We start from the raw sequence: 20,972 nt of genomic DNA, 5'->3' as shown, positions 1-20,972 counted from the left end.
TTTCCCGCGAGCCCGGCGGGGATGCTGAGCAGAACTTTTCTCCCTTTTTTTTCGCCCACCCCATGATATCTGGGGGTGCTCAATGTTATATACAGAGAGAACATGTTTCTCTCTAACATTATACACATAAAATGTTCAACCTGCGGGCGTTATGGGACACCCCCAATGCTGGTCTTGGGGGCCTGGGGCTGCAAACTGCCTTAAAAAGCCCAATTTTGGGGTGACGGGGAGCACAGCATCTCCTACACTTCCTGATGCCACCAGCTCCCCCATTAACCTTTCCCATAATTAGCCGCGAGCAATTAACTTTTGCCCCTAATGAAGGAATCTCAGCGCAAGGAGTTAAATAAAATAGGAGGGAGGGGAAAAATAAAATAAGGGGGAATCCCGATCCCCAAATCCATCTACTCCATATGGCTTACACCCTCCCAAAAGTGTTATTTTTTAACCCAAATCACCACAAAATCCAATTAATTCACCCAAATCCCTCTTCCCCATCCACGTGGGGCTGAAAACAGCCCCCAAAATATCAGACCCCAAAGGTTTTGGGGTGTTTTTTGTTTTTGTTGTTTTGTGGTTTTTTTTTTCAGGGAGCACCCCCTCTTCTGCGAGGGGACGATGCCAAATCCGCCGAGTCAGCACTTTGGGAGGCGTGACGCCCAAAAGTTTCGCCAAAGCCAGGTCTACCAAGCCCCGCACCCGTTCTTCCCCACTCCCCTCCCAAAACCTTCGAGGATTTAAAGGTAAAATAAGTCTAAAAAAGCAAAATTAAGCCATTTCCCCTCCTATTTTCTGCTTCTCCCCGGCAGACAGCTGCCCCCACATCCCGGCCAAAAATAATCCATCCCCCCCCCCCCTTTCCCTTAATCTAATCTCCCCGGCTGGGAGTTTGAAAATATCCTGCCGGGTTTAGGGTTTCCCGTTACCCGGCGGGCGGCAAGATAGTGGGAAAAAAGATCCTTGGGAGCAAGAAAAACCGGGAAGAGCCCAAACAAAGAGCCGGAGCCCAAGTTGAGCTTCGACGCCCCGCGAGGACCGGGATGAAGGGGGGGGCGGGGGGGGGGACACTGATCCCTCAGCAAAACTTCCCGAGCTGCGCGATGCACCGGCGGAGCCGCCCTCCTGCGGATGTAAACGCACTAAAAAATTCAAAAATAAATTAAAAATCATTATTATTATTATTAAAAGAAAAAGCCCCCCCCCCCCGTCCTTTCACATCGCTGCAAAAATGGAATTTTTTAGCGTTTACCCAACCCTGCGGGCGTAGGAGGGATGCGCCGGGGGGGGTCTCACGGAACCGTCTGAGGGAAAAGGGGTGCACCCGAGGAAATGGGGTGCAGCAGGAGAATGGGGTGCACTGGAGAAAAGGGGGTGCGCGGGGGGGTTGCTGCCCGGGGGGGGCGGCGGGCTGCGGCACGCCGGCGAGGGCCGCGGTTCAGCGCTGGCGTCGAGCCCGCGTGGGGCCCTGCGAGGCAGCACGGTGCCCCCCCCTCAGTGGGTGCCCTGTGGGTGCTGGGGGGGGCACCCCAAGGTAAAGGGGTGCCTTGCAATGCTGGGAGGCGGTGGACAAAGCGCCCCCCCCCCCCTCCAAGCCCCGTTTGCACTGGGGGCAACTTTCCAGCTGCAAAATGAGCTGGAGGGGGGGGTGCAAACCCCGGGGGGGGGCGGGGGGATTGCAAGCGGTTGGGGGGGGGGGTTGCAAGCCCTGAGGGCACTACAATCGGCTGGGGGGGGGGCTGCGAACCCCCCGAAGGGCTTTGCAACCGGCTGGGGGGGGGTTTGCAACCCTCGGGGGGCATTGCAACTGGTTGGGGGGTCTGCGGAGAGTATTGCAACGGGTTGGGGGGGGTCAACCGCCCCCCCCCCCCCCCCGAGGGGCATTCCAAGCGGTCCGGGGGGGTCTGCAGTAAGTCCGAGGGCATTGCAAGTAGCGGGGGGGGGGAGGGGGGGGGGGGGCTGCAACCTCCCCCCGGGGGGCGTTCAAACCGGTCAGAGGGGCTGTAACCCCTCCGGGGGGGGGGATTGCAACCCGTTGGAAAGGGGGGGGGTGTCTGCAAACAGCCGGAGGGGGTCTGCGAGCAGTCCGAGGGCACTTGCAACCGGCCGGGGGGGGCTGCAACCCCCCTACGAGCGCTGCACCCCCCCGGGGGGGTCTGCAAACCCCCTGGATCACCGCAACCCCCCCGGGATGATCGCAACCGGCTGGGGCGGGGGGGGGGAGTGTTGCAGCCCCCCCGGATCATTGCAGCCCCCCCGGCTCTCTGCATTCCGCCCCCCCCCCCCCCCCCCCCGGCGCCCCGAAATCCTCGCAACCGGCAGAGAACCGCAACGGCGGGGGCAAAGCGCAGGCGGCTGGAGGTCAGCGGGGGGGGAAGGGGGGGGGCGGAGAGGGGGGTTGGGGGAACCGGACACCGGGGACACACACACGCCGCAGCCGAGGCCCGCGCAGCCCCCGGCCCCGCACCGGGAGGGGGGGCGGCGCGGAACGACAAGTTACTTCCCGCACCGGAGGGGATGGAGGCGGCGGGGCGAGGGGGGGTGGGGGGGGGGTGGGGAGGGGTAGAGGAGGGGGGGGGGTGTCCCCGCCGCCGCCGCCGCCACACGTGCCCCGCCGCCCCGGCCGCTTTGTGTCCGCGGCGCTCGGCGCGGCTCCGCCCGCCCCCGCGCGGGGCCCGCCGGTGAGTGACAGCCCTACCTGCCCGCCAATCTTCATCACACCGACACCGGCCTGACAGCGCGGCCGCCGCTCCGCCGCCCGCCCGCCCGCCCGGCCCCGCCGCGCCGCCGCCGACCCGCCCCGCCCCGCCCCGCCCCGCCGGGACACGCCCCCCACCGCCGGGACACGCCCCCGGACACGCCCCCCGGCCGCCACCACAGCGCCCCCTGCTGGGCGGCGACACCCCCGTCCTGCCCCCCCCATGCTGACCCCCCCCCCCACCCCCCCAAACAGCCTTCGGGACCCCCCCAGCCTCTGCCCCCCCCCCAGCACCTGCCCCCCAGCCTTATTTTCCCCCTCAAACACATTTACCCCACACACACCAACACGACCCCCCCCCAAACAGCCTTCGGGACCCCCCCAAGCAGCCTTTGGAACACCCCCAAGAGCCTTCGGAACCCCCCAGCACCTGCCCCCCCCCAGCACCTGCCCCCCCCAGCCTTATTTTCCCCCTCAAATACATTTGCCCCCCCCAACACGACCCCCCCCCAAGCAGCCTTGAGGCCCCCCCAGCATCTGCCCCCCCCAGCAGCACCTGCTCCCCCAACCTTATTGTCCCCCTCAAACACATTTCCCCCCCCCAACACGACCCCCCCCAAACAGCCTTCAGGACCCCCCCAAGCAGCCTTCAGAACCCCCCCAGCACCTGCCCCCCCCCCCGCCTTATTTTCCCCCTCAAACACATTTTCCCCCCCCTTTCCCACCACAGTCAGAGCCAACCCCAGTGGCCTTTGACCCCCCCCCCACTCCAACCACAGACTCCCCCAGGGTGCCACCCCCCATCGAGGTCACCAACCCCCCCCCAGGGGTGTCACCGACACACACCCCCCTCCACAACCTTTAAATTTAGAGCACCCCAAAAAAAACCCTCCTGGGACACTTCCCCCCCCCCAGGCCCTTCCTGTGGGTTCACCCCCGAGGCAAAACGCTCCAATTTTGGAGCATCTATTAATTTGGGGGTGAGGGAGCTGCCTCCTGCCCAAATTTTGTGCCCCACAAGACATTATTTCCCCCCGCCCTTCTCACAAGGACCTGGAGATGAGGTTTCCTTGGAGTCGCTTCCACTGGGAGCACTGGGAACACTGGGAACACTGGGAGCACTGGGAACGCTGGGAGCACTGGAGCACTGGGAGCACTGGGAACGCTGGGAGCCCTGGGAGCGATGGGAGCACTGGGAACACTGGGAACACTGGGAGCACTGGGAGCACTGGGAGCACTGGGAACACTGGGAGCACTGGGAGCCCTGGGAACACTGGGAGCACTGGGAGTGCTGGGAGAGCTGGGAGCACTGGGAACACTGGGAGCACTGGGAGCACTGAGAGCACTGGGAGCACTGGGAGCACTGGGAATGCTGGGAGCACTGGGAGCCCTGGGAGTGCTGGGAACACTGAGAGCACTGGGAACACTGGTAACACTGGGAGCACTGGAAGCACTGGGAACGCTGGGAGCAATGGGAGCACCGGGAGCACTGGGAACACTGGGAGCACTGGGAGCACTGGGAGCACTGGGAGCACTGGGAATGCTGGGTCCTGCAGCCAAATCTTCCCCCGTTTTATTGCAAAAGCCCCAGGGATGGATTTTCCCGGATGATCCCAACCACAGTTTGGTTTCTGCTGGTTTTCCATCCCCTTCCCCGATAAAAATTGCCGTTAAAAGCGAATTTGCTAAGAAATGCTGAATTTCTGCCTGTTTCCTAAGAAATATTGGATGGGACAAGGTATCGCTCAAAATATCCCTGGAATTATTCTGGGATGGGTTAAATCGTCTCCGAAGCTTACGGCCGGACGTACGATCCAGAGGCACTAAATGATGCGTAAGGGACGGCCGAAGGGTCAGGGTGTGATGGAAAAGCTGGAAAATGAGCTTAAATTTCCGGCTAGGAACCCAGAACACCCTAATTTTCCAACTTTGCATTTCCTAGGGTGAGCGACTGCTGGCAAACCCCCATTTCTAACTCCCTGCTTCCAGCTTATCACCCTAAAAAAAAATCCAGAAAATATTTGCTGCGACGTTTGCGCCTCCTGCTTGAGAGCGGCCTCCAAAATACGCTGATCTTGGGGCTGGAGAGCAACCAAAAATTGATGGTTTGTGCGTCGATAAAATAACAGAGGGATGCGGTGGGTGGGTGGGATGCATCTCCCCCCACCCACCCCCCCCCAAAAAAAAAAAAAAAAAAAAAAAAATCACCGCGTCGTGTTGCTGGGACAACCCGTGGGAGCTCAGAGCCTCACCCCGATCCTTTGGAGAGGTTGGGGCGATGATTTATAGGAACTTCTTGCCTTGTAAATCAGCCGGTGGGACGGTCCCCCCCCCCTCATTACTATTCCGCAGGAGCGAGCGAAGACGAGGAGCCATAAAGCTGTCGCCGATTGTTTCAGCCAGCTGGGAATGCCGGGCAAAAATATTTCGGGTTTTTCTGAAGCTGGAGAATTTGAATGGGAGAGATAAGGGGAGGCAGATGGAAACCCCCTCATTTTGGTATCAAAGGATCATCTGCTCTCAGCATCTCGGCTTGAAAAAGAGATGAAAAGCGGGCAGGCACACGCAGGGTGTATTTTAAGCCCCATCCTTGCCAAAAATGTCCAAGTGCCAAAATTTTAGGGTTGTCCTGATGTGGGGCTGTTTCTTCTGGTGCCAGCAACAGCGAGTATCCCATGTTTGCTCCTTGAGCATCCCACATCCACTCCTCGAGCATCCCACGTCCACTCCTCGAGCATCCCACGTCCAACTCCTCGAACATCCCATATCCACTCCTCGAGCATCCCACGTCCACTCCTCGAGCATCCCACATCCACTCCTCGAGCATCCCACGTCCACTCCTCGAACATCCCACATCCACTCCTCGAGCATCCCACATCCACTCCTCGAGCATCCCACATCCACTCCTCGAGCATCCCATATCCACTCCTCGAGCATCCCACGTCCACTCCTCGAGCATCCCACATCCACTCCTCGAGCATCCCACATCCACTCCTCGAACATCCCATATCCACTCCTCGAACATCCCACGTCCACTCCTCGAGCATCCCACATCCACTCCTCGAGCATCCCACATCCACTCCTCGAACATCCCACATCCACTCCTTGAGCATCCCATATCCACTCCCCGAGCATCCCACATCCACTCCTCAAGCATCCCACGTCCACTCCTCGAACATCTCACATCCACTCCTCGAGCATCCCAAGTTTACTCCTTGAGATCCCATATCCACTCCCCAAGCATCCCACGTCCACTCCTTGAGCATCCCATGTCCACGCCTCGAACATCTCACGTCCAATCCCCGAGCAGCCCACGTCCACTCCTCAAGCATCCCAAATTTACTCCCTGAGCATCCTATGTCCACTCCTCGAGCATCCCACATCCACTCCTCGAGCATCCCAAGTTTACTCCTCGAACATCCCACGTCCACTCCTCAAACATCCCGTGTCCACTCCTCGAGCATCCCACATCCACTCCTCGAGCATCCCTCATTCGTCTTCCCCAATTTCTCTTGCCGATCGCTGAAGCCATTCCTCCGCTGGTTTCAGAATCTTGAGCTCATCCTCCAGGAAAAGTAGTCAGGCCTGGATCTTTCCTCCACGAATGCAAAAATCTGCTTCTTCCCTGGAGAGTTTTTTCCAGAGGTTAATTATCATCCCTGGCGCCTGATTTCCCAGTTGAATTGGCTTCGCTTCAACATCTAGCCATGGGGTCTTGCTGTATTTTTTCGATAGTAAATTAAAAGTCTCCTGCACTCAGCCTTGGTTTTTTTTTTCCCCCCAGAAAAGCATCTTTCTGCTGTAACGGGTCACCTCTGGATGGTCTTTTTCCCATCGGATCTCATCCCACCAGATCTGCAGGACCAGGGATGCTCAGCAGCATCCTTACAGTCCAGGGATGCAGGTGGTACCCAGCTAGAAGAGGTGTCCAAACCCAAACACACAAAAACCTCAATCAAACTTCCTATTCCACACCCCTATCCCAAGCTGGAGCACAAACTCCTGGAAAACCCTGAAATTAAATCCCCTTCACCTAGGAGTCCCCCAGATTTTGTGGGTTGTGCCATTTACCTGCCCCAGAGCACGGGCATCTCGGCAGGATGGTTTTTTCCTCACTTGAAGTCAGTGTCGTAAATATATAATTACCGCAAACTAATCAGCGCTTATTCAAGAGCACACGGACGGTTCCTTCTCAAAAGTGACGAGCACTCGGAGAGAGTTTGCTAAAATATTAAACATTTGGCAAGAGCGGCGACATATATAACCAGCAATATTTACATTTTTACATAACGGGCTTCAAGAGAAAACAAATTACATAAAATATAGCGGTTTAGTCTCCGTCGTTTGACTGCTCTTCCATAAATAATTCAATTCTCTTTCCAAGATTGCATTATTGCTTGTGTCGGATTTCTCTAAGAAAACTGTGACGGGATACTCTGAAAAATACATAAGAGCGAAGCCGAGTAAATTATTAAACGATAGTTGTTAAAAACAAGACGGGGTTTTAAGCTGCAGCCACAACCGGGGCTGGGTTCCTACGGCTGAGCTTTGAGGCTGAGCCCAGCTTAAGCATGGCGATGGGTTAAAGGGGTAAGATTTACTCCAGAGGGTGAACTCACTCCCTGGGAGGAGGTCTGATGCCCTCAAAGGATGCTAGAAAGGGATTCCGAAAGAAAATTTAGGACTTGTTTCGGGTCAGATGCTACTCCAAGCTGTCCGATCTCAGGTGACGGCGGTACCCACCAGCCCTTCATCCCTCCTGCGATCGGGGCATGATGCTCCAGACAAACCACCCGTTAAAATTTGTGTTGGATTTTTAGAAGACATTTAGGATGCAGATATTTTCCCACACCTTTCAAAGCCCTCTCCAGTTACGAGGTTCAGGAAGAGGGGAAAAATATCAGCATCATCCAACGCAGCCTTAAAAGCAACATAATTAACCTGGGGCCGGACAGACGGACAGTTGCTTGCACTGAATCCAGGCTGAAGTTAAGGGATTCCCCAAATTTTAACCATTTAACTTTCTATTAAAGCTGATTTCCCTCCGTTTGTGGTACTTCAGATACCCACAGGACAACTCCTCTTCTTAAATATGTTTATTTTTACCTCCGCACATGGTTTTCCTGGGAATAATAAGAGCGCAAACCCAAAAAGATTTACAGCACCGAGGCGACAGCATTATTTTTGAAGCCACCGTGCATTTTAAATAGTCTCAGATACACAAATAAGAGCAAGTAATGCTACAACGATTTGACAACTCCTAATAGATAAATATACGGGAGAATATAATTAAAGACTTTATCGATAATCCATAGGCACAAGGAGGATGTATTAAGAATAAGTGATCAATGCTGGGATGGCTCAATATTCCCGGAGGTTTCCCCATGTGAGATTTAATAAGATTAAATCTTATTTCTTGTGCAGGATTGATGGATCGATGATAAAGAAGGCTAAAGCCAAAGGAAAGGACTTTTCCCTGCCGCTGCCTCCCCCAAGCAGCCGGGATCGAGTGGGAAAATACCTGAAAAAATGGGATTTCTCCCCTGCCCACGCCAGCGGAGCAGGGGTTAATGATGGCTCATTGAGCTGGGAAAGCACTTTGGGGTCCTTCCAGAGGAAAAATGCTGAATAAATTACAGGTTATATATATTTTGGTTAGAAAATCCCCGCTGCCAACTTACTCCTTTTAAATGTTTAATTTCAAGGCATAATAAGTCCACGGCTGGTTCTTGCTGCTCCTTCAGGCTCTCCCATGCAAAGTTACTGCGAGCATCCAATTGACTGATCCTTTCCCAAGCGTTTCCAGAGATTAAAAATAAAAAGAGGATCTGGATGTTTAAAGCGACTTACCTTCAGCACTTGGGCAAGCTTTGGAGTCTGTTTTCCAGAGGCGATACCGGCCGGTTGAGATAGGGATGGGCTGGAGGGACGTGCACCAGGGGGAATAAAAATTCTGAATAATCATAAAATTACACCTTGTACAAACAGTGTAAAAAAACACCCTGGGGTTGATTAATGGGATAAGCCAGGTAAAGCAATAAACCCCCCCGCTTGCTTTTCACTTGGATATCTGCAGTAGTTGGGTAGCAGACAGCCAGCAAAAGCTGAATCCTGCCCTTTTAAATTTTGGCTCCACCTGAGATGTTTCTTCACCTTGGCTGGGCTTCAGCATCCCTTCCCCGTCCTCGTTTCGGTTCAGGCCGCGATGGGAGTTCAACCTTCATCCGCAACATCTCCAAACCAAGCGATGCAAGCGCGGCGCCAACCGCCCGCACCGGCCCGGCGCCGGAGGAGCTGGTGGAGGGAAGAGCGGAGAGATGGTCACAACTCTTTAAAGATGCAAATTGAGAAGCAGCCATCATAACAAGAGAGCTCTGCTAATTCTCTTACATGTATGCAGATTTCGACGCTGACTTTTCCTAGGCTTATTTGTTTTATTTAGCAATAAATTTAATACCTGTTCCCTGAAGCAAAGAGACAGATGGACTATAAACTTTGAATTTTGAGTAGCTTTACTTCCTCAGGTTAGTGTCATCTTTGATCTCTCCTGAAATTACATCTAGGAAAGTTTGCAGGGATTGAATTCTGCTTTTTTACAGCCCTCAAAGCCATTTGATTAGCTGCCTTTTTTTTTTTTTTTTTTTTGCACAGGTTACCCAAAAGGATCTTAAATACCATCTAAATGATTCATACCCTTGGCTGCTGGAGTTATCTCAGAGACTTGCTGATGGACCTGAGAAAATCAAAGCACTACATAATATGTCCTTCACAAGCAAAGGAAAGCAAAATAAGTTTTACGTCTCCTTTGGGATGCAAAGTTCCTCCAGTCTGAAACAAAAACCCCAGGGCTGAAATAAAATGGTGCCCTTGGACAACATGGGGCAACCAGTACATGGTTTCGGAAGGACCACAAAGCCACGACACAGCAGAGATGACTCATGTCCTATTTTTTTTGCAATCCACCAGCAGTTTAAAAATTAGGTTGGAGGTGAGGAGAAACAAGTGGCCAGGGAGGTTGGAGCAACCCAGGGAAGTCCCTGAGGGGTGGGTGATCTCCATCCCGGGGTTGTCCACAGGTAGTAGGTTGAAGCCACGAGCTGATCGAGTGTCGTGATGGTCAGATGCACAAGAACATCTTTTCACCAATGACCCTGAGGCGTGTGAAAATGCAGAATTTAATTTGGGGATATAAAAGCCACATCCCACATGCCCAGGACTCAGGCAGAGGAGAGCTTAAGGGCAACACTGTGACTTTTGAAGGAAGCTCCCAGGAGCCACGTGGCACTTTGACCTTGCATGTCCAGGCCCAGCCGGCTCCCACCACGACTAATTTCCCTGCTGCCACACACAAATAAGGAAGGAAATTAAATTTTTCTTAAAAAAAAACCCAACAACAACAGCAGCGCATCATTTCCAAGCTGCCACCTGGGGAACAGGGGACAAAAATCGATATATGTCAAATGAAAAAGGGTGAGAGCAAAGGTGTTGCAAGGAGCCAAGGATAAAACCGTAATTAAAACTGCAAGCAGGCTTGCCTGCCAAAAAAAACCCCACACCTGCCTCAAAGTCTTGGGGACTGCAGTGATGAATTTGGGCCGTTTCAGCAGATGTTGGCTGCTCACGGTCACCCAACATCCCACCATGGATGGACGTTGCCATCGCCCAACCCTTTCCAATAAGGAGACATTATCGACCGCTCAATTGCAATTGAATTACTACGGATGAACATATTATGGGTACATTAAAGTCTAATGAGCGGCCGGTGATTAATGCCATTACGAGGAATACCAAAAGAACTAATGATGATGAGCCACTTAAAGTGAAGTGTCGAGGGTTTTCATTATCGATGACTCCTTGGTTTCTCGCCTAAAACCTCTTGGGTTGGAAGGAGGAACAGGTTGACACAGGTATAGGCGAGAGGTTTCCAAAAGCAATTACACAAGGAGGTCCTGTATTGATACTCTTTTAAGGATAAGACTGCTGGGAAATAGCATTTCTTGAAGAAACATACGGGAAATAGAAGTTTCTTGGAAAAACATCTCCCCACGGGCTTTAGCACCTCTGGAAATTCCATTATTAAATGCAAATTTTAAATTTTAGTACCTCCCCAGACCCTATTCTTGCCTTTTTTTTTTTTCCCCCTCAACCTTCCTACATTCATTTTCCATTGGTTCTTTAACTTTGCCTCTGCTCCATCACTTGCAGCACCCAGGGAAGGCTCTACAGTGCAATTGAAGTCTCTCAGGTAGTTTCTCTCCTCCTTCCTCTCCTTGGCTGGAGCAGATTTTGTTGCACTATCACCCAGGGGTGTTGATCCCATGGGGATATGTCACCCCATGTGGGCATGACGACATTTAAGCATCCCCAGGAGATGACTATAGGACCTTTTTTTGTAGAGTTTTTAGGGAAATCACTCTGCAGTTGCTTTAAGTTCAGGGAGCCAAGTATCAAAAAGCCTTATTTGTACTGATCTACAAATTTACTGGCCTGAGTTAAAATTGCATTTAGTATAAAAAGTCACCAAAAGCAAAAAACGACCAACCTCCTCCCACTGGGGAGCGTTTTGAACCATAACAGGTGATGATGGAGACACTCTGTCTTTCTCCATCCACCTTGTCTAAGTGCTTTTCAGTTGGGGCTGGACTCATCCACCATGGGAAACGCTTTCACTCCTCCACCTCCCACCAACTGGGGCTGTTCGAGGCTTTTAGAGGCATCTCCTCTTGCTGGGATGGGATTTTTTTTCATTTTAAAAGTGACTTCATATCCCATCTTTTTATTTTTTGAACGTTGCAGGATTTGTTCTGTTTGAAGTCTTACATCCTCATTTCCCGTCAGGACGATTAAAATTGATTTCCGCCATCAGCAAGAGAAAGATAATCCAAAGTGGGTTCCTGCGAGAGAGAGCTGTATCCCCAACGGAGCCATTACAAAACCTCTCCTATTATTTTAACTTTCTTCTCTGAGAGATTTCTCTTTGGAAAAAGGCAACTTAGCACTTCTTGGCCATACGCGTCCTCCAAGAAGTCAGGGAGAACTATTTAACCTCGTGTGTTTCCATTGCAGAAAGTGGACCAGGGGATTTAAATAGCTCTTGTTTACCACCGCCACCCTCCCAGAGGTATTTTTAGAGGGGTAATTGGATCCTCTCAACGCCTTCACTTTGCTTTCTCAGGCTCCGCATCCTCCGACCCCATCCCTGCACCTGTCCCGGTTTATATCCAGGCAAACCAAAACGGGATGGGCTTTTCCCATTGCATTAAGCTGGGTGGTTCCCGGTGCTTTGCAGAAGGAGGATGGAGGGATTCAGGCTGGAAAACCATCTCCAAGGTGTAAAACCTCCGGCTGACAAAGAAAATGTGGAAATAATTGGCACAGAGGGCGAGCGGCACTCGGGGATCCACATGTGCCCACCTTTACCCATCCCTTGAATCAATGAAACCTGAAATATTGTAAATTAAAAAATCAATTAAAATCAATTAAATCAACTAAAATCATTTTTTTTAAATCAATGAAATAAATTTAAAAATTAATTAGATCAACTAAACCCTGAATGTCCTAGATAATCTCTGAAATACGCCAAAACCACCCCTAAAATATAAATAGCATCTTTCCAGGCTGGAGGATCCCAGGGCCCCACAACCATTTCACTCCTACACTGGTTTGCAGCAAACCTCCATAAGCAAATTTATGCAAATGAGGGGGGTTGGTGGTTCCTATCACACCTTGGGGGGAAATGATGGGTTTGTAGCAACGCTGCAAGAGTTCAGCTTTCCCTGGCCACCATCCCTGGGCTCCCAACCCACGAGAAGCCACCCCAAAAAGGGGGTCCCCAGCCAGGTCCCCTCCATCTAACGGCATCCCCATCATGAGGCTTAAATACCTCTACAAGAGAGTAATTTAACGCCATCCCCAGCTTAAGCTCCATATCTACCGGGCGTGAAATTAGTTCCAGCAAGCTGCAAATTTGCTGCTAATAAAAATATTTAGCAATTCGCTAGTCTTTAAATCAGGAGCAGAATATTTTCTTGCTTGCATCAACGCCTGTTTCTTTTTAATTCTAATATTTGAGTGTCGGGGACCTCCAGCCGTAAAACTTGCAGTTTTACGACTGCGCAAAGAGTTTTAAATCAATTCCCCCAGCGCTTCCAACTCTGCCACCAAGAGTTTGATCGTTTAATATCATTTGATATTAGACCGTGTTGGTCATTTTGGCCACTGGGATGAGACAGGCATGGGGGATTTGAAGTTTTTAACCCAAAAAAGGCCATCTTGACCCAAACCCGCCCCATTTCTGGGGGCTGCTCCTTGAGCGGTGCCTGACAAAAGAGCTTTGGTCCATGTGATCCTGCCTTGCAGCCCTCGGAGGAAGGTGACCTCTCTGTCCTCCTGGGCCAAGCGATTAATTAGCCTCGGCACTAATTGCTTCTCTCTGCCAAGCCCATTTTATCCAGTTCCAACATCAGGATCTTTTCCATTCCTTTGCCAAGAAATGCCACAACCCCCTCATCTTTTCCTTGGGAAAACCCACCCGTGGTGTGAAGCATCCTTCAAATTGCTTCAGGATGGGACAGAATCTCCCATCCACTGGTGATCACCTCAATTATTTGTCTCCAGATAAATCCCTCGCATTGGGTTTGCTGGGCTGTAAGCATCCAACAGCAGCCGGATGACTCTGCTTCTCCTTATTTACCACGTAAATTGTGGTATCACTTGAGAGCCTTGACAGTAAAGGCTTTACGGTACCTAGATTATTGATATCAAATACGTTGGACCTGGAATTAATCGTTACCACATCGTTTGTCATCGGTTTGATGCGTCCTGCCCAGAGTAAGGGTTTGGATGCAAGTCAAAAGTCTCGATGAAACTCAGATCTGCAGACATCCCCACATGAGCTGTTATCCTGGGAAAAAACACCACAAATACGAAGTTTCTCCCAAAGTTGTGCAATCGCAGTGGACAATGCAAAAATCCTCAATTTCTCCTGCTTTTCTACATTTTTTAATTCACATTTTATATTCGGCATTGCTTTTCCCCCCTTTTTTGTTTTTTATTATTTTTTTACAGCTGCGATGCAACTCTGACACAGGCAGTAAATGATACCAAATCCTAGTGGGTAAAAAAGCTAATTTTAGAATAGCAATAAATTATTCTTTGACCATAAAATCTAATCTTTGCATTCAACTGACCAGCTGCTGGAGCAGTCCCATAAGGCAAATCCCCACCGAGGCATTTCTGAGGCCGGGGGGAGGCTGAGATAAAGAAGGGAATGTTTAGGACGATGTGTTTCATTGCAGATGGGTTGGAGAAACTCCTAAGGAAGCTTGTGCTTAGAAATATCACACTGAGGCTGGTTTTTGCGGGTACCTTCTCCCAATTCCTTAGCTGTGGATTCACAGTTTGCCTCCGTTGTGCTCGAAGAAACCAACAGCCCTGCTGCAACACTATATATGCTGTATAAATAAATAATATAGGGGTGTTTTGGAGTGCATCGGACTGCTGGGCATCATTTCAACTCCAGATCTTAGTGCTTGAGTTACCATCAGTCTGACTGTGCTGATACAACAAATGGGATTGTTGTCGATATGGGAATGTGTTAAAGGTGCCGTTGTAAAAGCTGCGGATAAAAGATAGAAGGGAAAATTCAGTAAAGGAAAAGGCTTGTTGGCTGATGGACAAAAATTATCCCTTTTAGGTGGAAAGTCAAAGGATGGGAGAGGAATAGCAGAAAGAGAAGGGTCCCTTTGAAAACAGGGCTATGAAAAAGAAATTTGGGGTTTTGCAAGCTACTGGGGTCCAAAAATGCAAAGAAATGGGAAAATAGAGAAAAGCAAACGGAGACTCTCAAACAACAGGAGCAAATTTATAATTTCTGATTGCCAAGAGGAGCAGGAAGCACCGGGAATAACGGAAGAGAAGGGTCAGGAAAACGCTGGGGAAGACAGACACCGCCAACGTGGGGTTTGCAGGGGAAAAAAAAAACCCTCCCTGGTGGGATTAACAGCACGAGATGGTGTGGGAAGGAGTTTGCTACCAAACATACGCTTTTAATATGTTGGCAGCCGGTTCCTACTCGATGCCAAATAAAGGCAGGTGTCGGAGACAGTTTGCGCTCTGCTTGCTGAAGTGGTTGATGTCACACCGGCGCCTCTGATTTCATCGCAGGAGAAGGCAGGTCGATGCCGCGCAGCATCATTAATCGCTGGTTTATTCCTCCCATTGAAAGGAATGACAGAAAGAAAACAGCAGTTACATGACATTTGATGCAGTTATATATCATCAGACTTCAAGGAGTTGAGAGGAAAAACTGAATATATATCAATGTATTAATTTTTTTCAGGTTAACTGGTAGACAAGCCCTGAGTACTGGCATGAAGTCACCCATCAAAGCAACACTGGCCAGATTCTGATGGGCAAGATGCGATGGGCAAGAAACAGGATTTAAAAATAGGCAGAAAAATGGGTTTTAAATGGAAATCCCTCTTGTCTTGGTATTAAAAGATGCTCGGTGCATTGACAAACCTCCTTGGCTTGGCTTGCAGGCCCTCGACCCCCGCTGTGGCTGTCCCACAGCAGTGCAAAACCCTGCTGTATCCAGCCGTGTTTGCATTAGCTAAATCTGCCTGATTTTAGCCCTAAATATTTTGAGGGTGAGGACAGTTAAACTCAGGTTTTTGGAGTTGAGACCTTGCTCAACCAGAGATGCCCCCTGCAGCGGGGTGGGCAGGAGCTGGCTGGCGGCTGGGGCCGGTGGCACAGCCTGCGCCACGGGCAACGCTGGGTGAAATCAGCACCGATCCGTCCGCAACGGGAGCGGGGGAGGGGGGAAATTCCCGCTCCACCGGCAGCACCGCCCAGGACCGGGATGGGGGCTGCGGCCGCGGGAGGGGCAGCGGCTGGAGGAGGGTCCTGAGAGCTCCCTGACGCCGGGAGGGGCGGGATTGATGCTGGGAGAGCCGGGGCCGGGGCCGGGGCCAGGACTAGGACTAGGACTAGGACTAGGCCTAGGCCTAGGCCTAGGCCTAGGACCGGGACCGGGACCGGGACCGGGACCGGGACTCACGGAACCCGGTGGCGCGCCCCCGCCTTTCGCGGCGCGGGAAAAACCGAGGCCCCCCCCCCCACGTCCCGCCTCATCCAATAGGAAGCGTCGGTTGAGCGTCGGAGGCTGCTGATTGGCTTGGCCGCTGCGGCGCGTCGCCGGTTGCTAGGCGGAAGCGGCAGCGGCGGAGCGGCATGGCGGGCATGGTGCTGGGCGTGGGGCCGGGCGTGCTGGTGCTGCAGGCGCTGTGGGGCCTGGCGCTGCTGCTCTGCCTGGCGCTCTTCCGCACGGCCGGCCGGGCCCGGTGAGCCGCGGGAAGGGGGAGGGTGCGATCAGGCCGGGCCCGGTGCTGAGGCCGCTCCGCCCGCCTCTCCCCGCAGGTTCGCCGTGGTGCTGGTGACGCTGGGAGCCGCCGTCCTCAGCGCCGCGCTGCTGCTCTTCCCCCGGGAGGACGAGAGCCCGGCCGTCGTCGCCGCCGATGAGGTGAGCGCACGCCGCGGCCTGCGTGGCTAGGCGGGCCCAGGGGTGGCGGGACGTTATCTCAAGGAAGGCCCCAGCTGCCCCCCTGAGGCCCTGGGGATGGGCCTTTACCTCAGGGCTGGCCCCAGCTGCATCCCCGAGGCCCTGGGGATGGACCTTTACCTCAGGAATAGCCCTGGGGTTGGGCCTTTACCTCAGGAATGGCCCTGGGGTTGGGCCTTTACCTCAGGGTAGCCCCAGGGGCCACCCAGGGGCCCCAAGGTTTGCCCCTAGGGCCCAAGGTTTGCCCCAAGGGCTGTCTTGAAGCCCCAGGAATGGGCCTTTACCTCAGGGATAGGCCCCAAGGGCCACCATGAGGCCCCGGGGATGGGCCTTTACTTCAGGGCTGGCCCCAGCTGCGTTCCTGAGGCCCTGGGGATGGACCTTTTACCTCAGCAATGGCCTCAGCTGTATCCCCGAGGCCCTGGGGATGGACCTTTACCTCAGGAATGGCCCTGGTTTTGGGCCTTTACCTCAGGGTAGCCCCAGGGGCCACTCAGAGGCCCCAAGATTTGCCCCAAGGGCCATCTTGAAGCCCCAGGAATGGGCCTTTACCTCAGGGATCGGCCCCAAGGGCCACCATGAGGCCCCAGGGATGGGCCTTTACCACAGGGTAGGCCCCAGGGGCCACCCAGAGGCCCCAAGATTTGCCCCAAGGGCCCAAGGTTTGCCCCTAGGGCCCAAGGTTTGCCCCAAGGGCTGTCTTGAAGCCCCAGGAATGGGCCTTTACCTCAGGGATAGGCCCCAAGGGCCACCATGAGGCCCCGGGGATGGACCTTTACTTCAGGGCTGGCCCCAGCAGCAGCCCTGAGGCCCTGGGGAGGGCCCTGTGGTACCTTTTTGGTCTCCTGCGGCTCCTTCTCAAGTGCAGGCTCCCATCGGTACAGGCTGTACTGCTCATGGAGCAGAGATCTATCAATTTCTTTAACAAAATCCCTTCTTTATGTGCCATTATATGTAGCCTGTGGGGTTTAGCTCCCATTTTCCCATCCCCAGGCCCAAGGGGCTCTGTGCGGGAATCGCACTTGTACTTTTATCCCTCCCAGCTCAGCCCTGAGCTCCAGCAGCTTCTGCCCAGCCTCTGCCATCCCCTTTCGCAGCTTGGTCCATGGCTCTCCGTGCTCCCACCTGCCTCCATCTTTCCAACACATCCCAGAGCACGTTGATAGCCACATGGCAGCTAGTTTTGATGATTTTTCCCTCTAGTTCTGCAGCCTTTCACTTTCCCCCAGCTCTGTTTGCTATTTTAAAGCCTGGTAACTGCTCTTTGGCTCTCTTGTAGGTTGTTACTGTGCTCAAGCCATCTGTGTTTTTAGACAGCCCCTTGTCTGTGTTGTCAGGCACAGGGGATCTCCCCCAGTTTTGGGTCGCATCAGGCTGCCTGTGCCACTGCTGCCTGAGCTGCCATCTTGAGCTTTCCCAGAGCTCTTTGGGCTTTGAATACACAAAGTTTTGTGGTGTTTTAGGTGTCGTTTTCTCTGTTCTATTATTAATGCACATTAATTATTGCTCTTCTAGATCTTGATCTGTGTAAATCCCTGCTAAAGATACTTGTAAGTTTTTTTTTTCTTTTCTCTGCCTTGCATGGGACTTGCTCCTGTAAAGGTTGGAAGCAAGATGAAGGGCAGCTGAGCGCGTGTTTGTGCCTGGGAGGCCAACAGAATTAGAAAGCTTTTTTTTTTTTGGATCTTCAGTTGGACTGGACCTGCCCTGACTATCAATAATACATGACCTGGGCTTTCTGCACCGAAACTCTGCTAATTGGCTAATTAAAAAGTGAAACGTGCAGAAGGAGCCAACACTTTACTCACAAGAGACTCTTTCTGCAGCAACACCAAGGCTGAGCGTGTGCTAATGCGATTTATAAAACTGAGCTGGGGGTGAGCAAAGCTCTGGGGTAGTCTCAGGAGCTGGGAGGATGATTTCATAACCAGCTTCTTGCGGTTGGCTTCTCATTGTGCCTTGCCTTGCCGCTGTATCTTCTTTTTTTAATCTTTTTTCCTTTTTGCCCCCATTTCCCTTCTGAAAGGGAAGAACTGTGCACAGTTCCTTGCAGCACTGGGAGGTTTGTGGCCGGGGAGACCAGCTGCAGGTTTTGACTCGTGTTTCTTCCCTGTGCTCGCTCCTTTCCTCCATGTTAGCTTTCCCATGAGTGGCTTTTGTCAGAGAAAAGAGATTCCTCCCCGCTTCCCACAGAGAGCACCCATGTCAGGAATGAAAAGCGAGAGGAGAAATCTGGGAAAACCCCACAGGTTTTCCTCCTGGGGTGATCTTCTCTGACTGTACTCTTTTCCAGGACGTGGCACGCTCCCTCCAGGCTCCTGGAGCAGACTGAGGATGTAATTTTTTTTCCGTTCTCCGCAGATTGTGGACACCTTTTTTATCGGCCGCTTCGTCCTCCTGGCTGTGATGAGCCTGGTCTTAGTTGGGTGCCTGTTCCTGCTCCTGATTTACCACCTCATGGAGCCCGTGTACGCCAAACCGCTCCACAGCAGCTAGCGGCAGCTGGAGGCAGCAGCCCCTGTGAAGAGGAAATCCCAATTTCATGGCAATAAACCAGGGAGGGAGACCAGGAGACTGTTCTGGAGGTGAACACATCGATTTTTCCGAGCTCAGAAAGAGCTGGCGAAGCAAGTGAAGTGTGTCGCTTGCACCCAGTGCTGCGTCTTTCATCTTTAAAAGCAAAGTTTGGACTGAGCGTGAGCGTCTTCCTCTCCAGGGGCGTTCAAGCCTCTGCAGACTGCAAAGGTGTTTTAACCTCTCTCTTCTTTTTTACAGGAGAACTGAAACCCAGGCGCTTTGTACTACACTTGATTCAATGAATTGAACTGAACCGAGGTGATTTGTTATTGTTATCCACAAGAGATGGTTTGTTACCGTTTCTTTTTCACTGTAGTTTAATAAAACTCTCTGAGAAACCCCTGACTAGGTCTTTATTTATTCTCCAGGAACGTCACCTTTTGCCACACTTTGGTGACAGTGTCTCTGCAAACCGCCTTTTCCCTGTGGCAGACGTGGGGTTTTCTGGAAATTCAGCGTGTGGTTGGGGATTGTTTCCTTTGATTTGAAACCTGAGGTTTTGGAGCGGGGAGCGAACAACGTGCAAAATAACGCCAAAACGGGCAAATTAAAATCTCCCTTCTGCAAGGATGCAGAGGAAAGCCAGGTCTCGCCTCCCTGCGCTAAGGATCCTTCCAGCCCATGAAAAAAACCCTCTTGATTTTCACTGTGGTGATACCCGAGTGTCTCCCACGTATGTTGGGACCCCAAGTTGTCGCCCTGAGTGGGGAGCTGAAGGCTCACGGTTTCTGCTACCCTAAAATACAAAACCACCGCTCACACCAGCGCAGATCGCTGGCTGAAGCCGCTAGTCGACTCAAATACCTTTCCTCTTGCGGGGTGGGGGGAAAAAAGCACTTTTTATGTTTTTCAGTAGCAGTGATGGGGTCAAATCCCATTTATCCCCCTATTTTTTTCATGGAAACGGGGTGAAGAACAGCCCTGCTGAAGCGGAGCGGGGAGGCTGGGCCGGGCTGGCAGCTGGCAGCGACCTCGCTCAGCCTCCTGCAAATCAATGTGTTGGTAGCAGCGGCTCGCACAGGCTGGGTGTCTGTGTTCACTAGCAATAATTACCGCTTCGCGCCGTCTTAGCCATCGCTCAACGGCCGTGGTTTGTTTTCTTGCGTGAAATCTCACAAGGCTTTTAAATCGCTTGCAGGAGAAAAGCGTTTCGTTGACCTGGAGTGCCACGGGACTGTTTCGGAGCAGGGAAGGAGCCTTTCCCATCACAGTGCGCCGGGGAGAGGCTCCCGCAGGTGCCCGGCGGTGGCGGGGTGAGGTGAGTTGTGTTTTCCAGCCCGGAGGGATGGAGCCGCTCGGCCTGTCGCGGGTCTTGCGGTGAGGTTGAAGCTGGGTACGAGATGGTGCCGAAGCCCTGAGCTGCATTTGGCGATACAGCCAAAAACCTGAGGGCAAGAAGCTCACAGCTCTCATACAGACTTATTTTTTCCTGTTTTCAGCTTTTTTTTTTCATTTTGAGCGGAAGACGGTGAACGGTAAATAAAAGAACCAGCCAGCTCCTTCCAGCCCTGTCCTGCCAGCTGTCAGTCACAAAATATCACTATCAGGACATGAAAGATTAATAAGGCAGAGCTAGCGGGCTCGGAGACAACGCTTCCCCTGCAGAAAATGCCCCAGCACCCAGGAGCCCTAACTCGGTCAGCTAAAAACGTGTAAGTACATTTCAAAAAAAGGCAGAGGAGAGGTGTCTCTACTTTTCGAGGCGCGTAAAAGCTCAATCCCTTCGTATCCTGAAGCTTATGTCCAAGGGAGTTGAACTATCGTGTTAAGGAACACGCCGAGCATTTATGCAACACAAGCGCGTTGGGTCTCTTGGTGATTTTGAAGTTATGCCTGAAACAAAATTCATATTTAATTCATCATCTTAATAACATTTATGAACACGAAGCTGGTCTCGCAGCTCGCTCCGGCTCCGCGCCTGCCATGTCTTTATTCCCCGTGCTTGTGCAAGAGCAGTGGGCTGGTTCAGAGCCTTGGTGAGGCCGCAGTGACACGCCGTGCCGGCCGGAGACGGCAGCGTTCTGCCAGCCTTCGGGTCGGACAAACGGGGGAAACCGCAGCAAAAACAACTGGGGCACTAAAAAAACCCAACCCTCAAAGCAGAAATGTGAAGCTTCTTCCAGTTTCACACCGTAA

General features: G+C 52.4%; 2 protein-coding genes across 3 annotated transcripts in view; one reads left to right on the top strand and one right to left on the bottom strand.

Annotated features, from left to right (window-relative positions):
- The window catches only part of PKNOX2 (PBX/knotted 1 homeobox 2), an 89,172-nt gene extending 86,423 nt beyond the window's left edge, over positions 1-2,749 (bottom strand). The window contains exon 1 of the mRNA XM_074848925.1: positions 2,696-2,749. The gene's annotated coding sequence lies outside the window, so the exon portion shown is untranslated. The remainder of the gene's footprint in view (positions 1-2,695) is intronic.
- Positions 2,750-15,911: 13,162 nt separating this feature from the next.
- On the top strand, positions 15,912-19,181 carry TMEM218 (transmembrane protein 218). 2 transcript variants are annotated; one of them, XR_012626219.1, is made up of 4 exons: positions 15,912-16,041; positions 16,118-16,220; positions 18,621-18,844; positions 19,035-19,181. XR_012626219.1 is itself a non-coding variant. In XM_074848819.1 (3 exons), the coding sequence occupies exons 1-3, from the start codon at positions 15,932-15,934 to the stop codon at positions 18,753-18,755; spliced, it is 348 nt and encodes a 115-aa protein (XP_074704920.1). In that variant the 5' UTR covers positions 15,912-15,931; the 3' UTR covers positions 18,756-19,181. The 2 variants fall into 2 exon arrangements, 1 of the variants encoding a protein (XP_074704920.1); XM_074848819.1 differs by having other exon boundaries at positions 18,621-19,181.
- Positions 19,182-20,972: the final 1,791 nt, after the last annotated feature.

This window comes from Strix aluco, chromosome 23 (genome assembly GCF_031877795.1).
Source record: "Strix aluco isolate bStrAlu1 chromosome 23, bStrAlu1.hap1, whole genome shotgun sequence".
Lineage (NCBI taxonomy): Eukaryota > Metazoa > Chordata > Aves > Strigiformes > Strigidae > Strix > Strix aluco.
This window is presented reverse-complemented; position numbering and strand designations above follow the sequence as displayed.

Excerpts from the sequence above, each read along its gene's own strand:
- TMEM218 (XM_074848819.1), top strand. The coding sequence starts at position 15,932 with ATGGCGGGCATGGTGCTGGGCGTGGGGCCGGGCGTGCTGGTGCTGCAG. Across the intron at positions 16,042-16,117 it reads CGCACGGCCGGCCGGGCCCG|GTTCGCCGTGGTGCTGGTGA; the intron begins GTGAGCCGCGGG and ends CTCTCCCCGCAG. Across the intron at positions 16,221-18,620 it reads CCGTCGTCGCCGCCGATGAG|ATTGTGGACACCTTTTTTAT; the intron begins GTGAGCGCACGC and ends CGTTCTCCGCAG.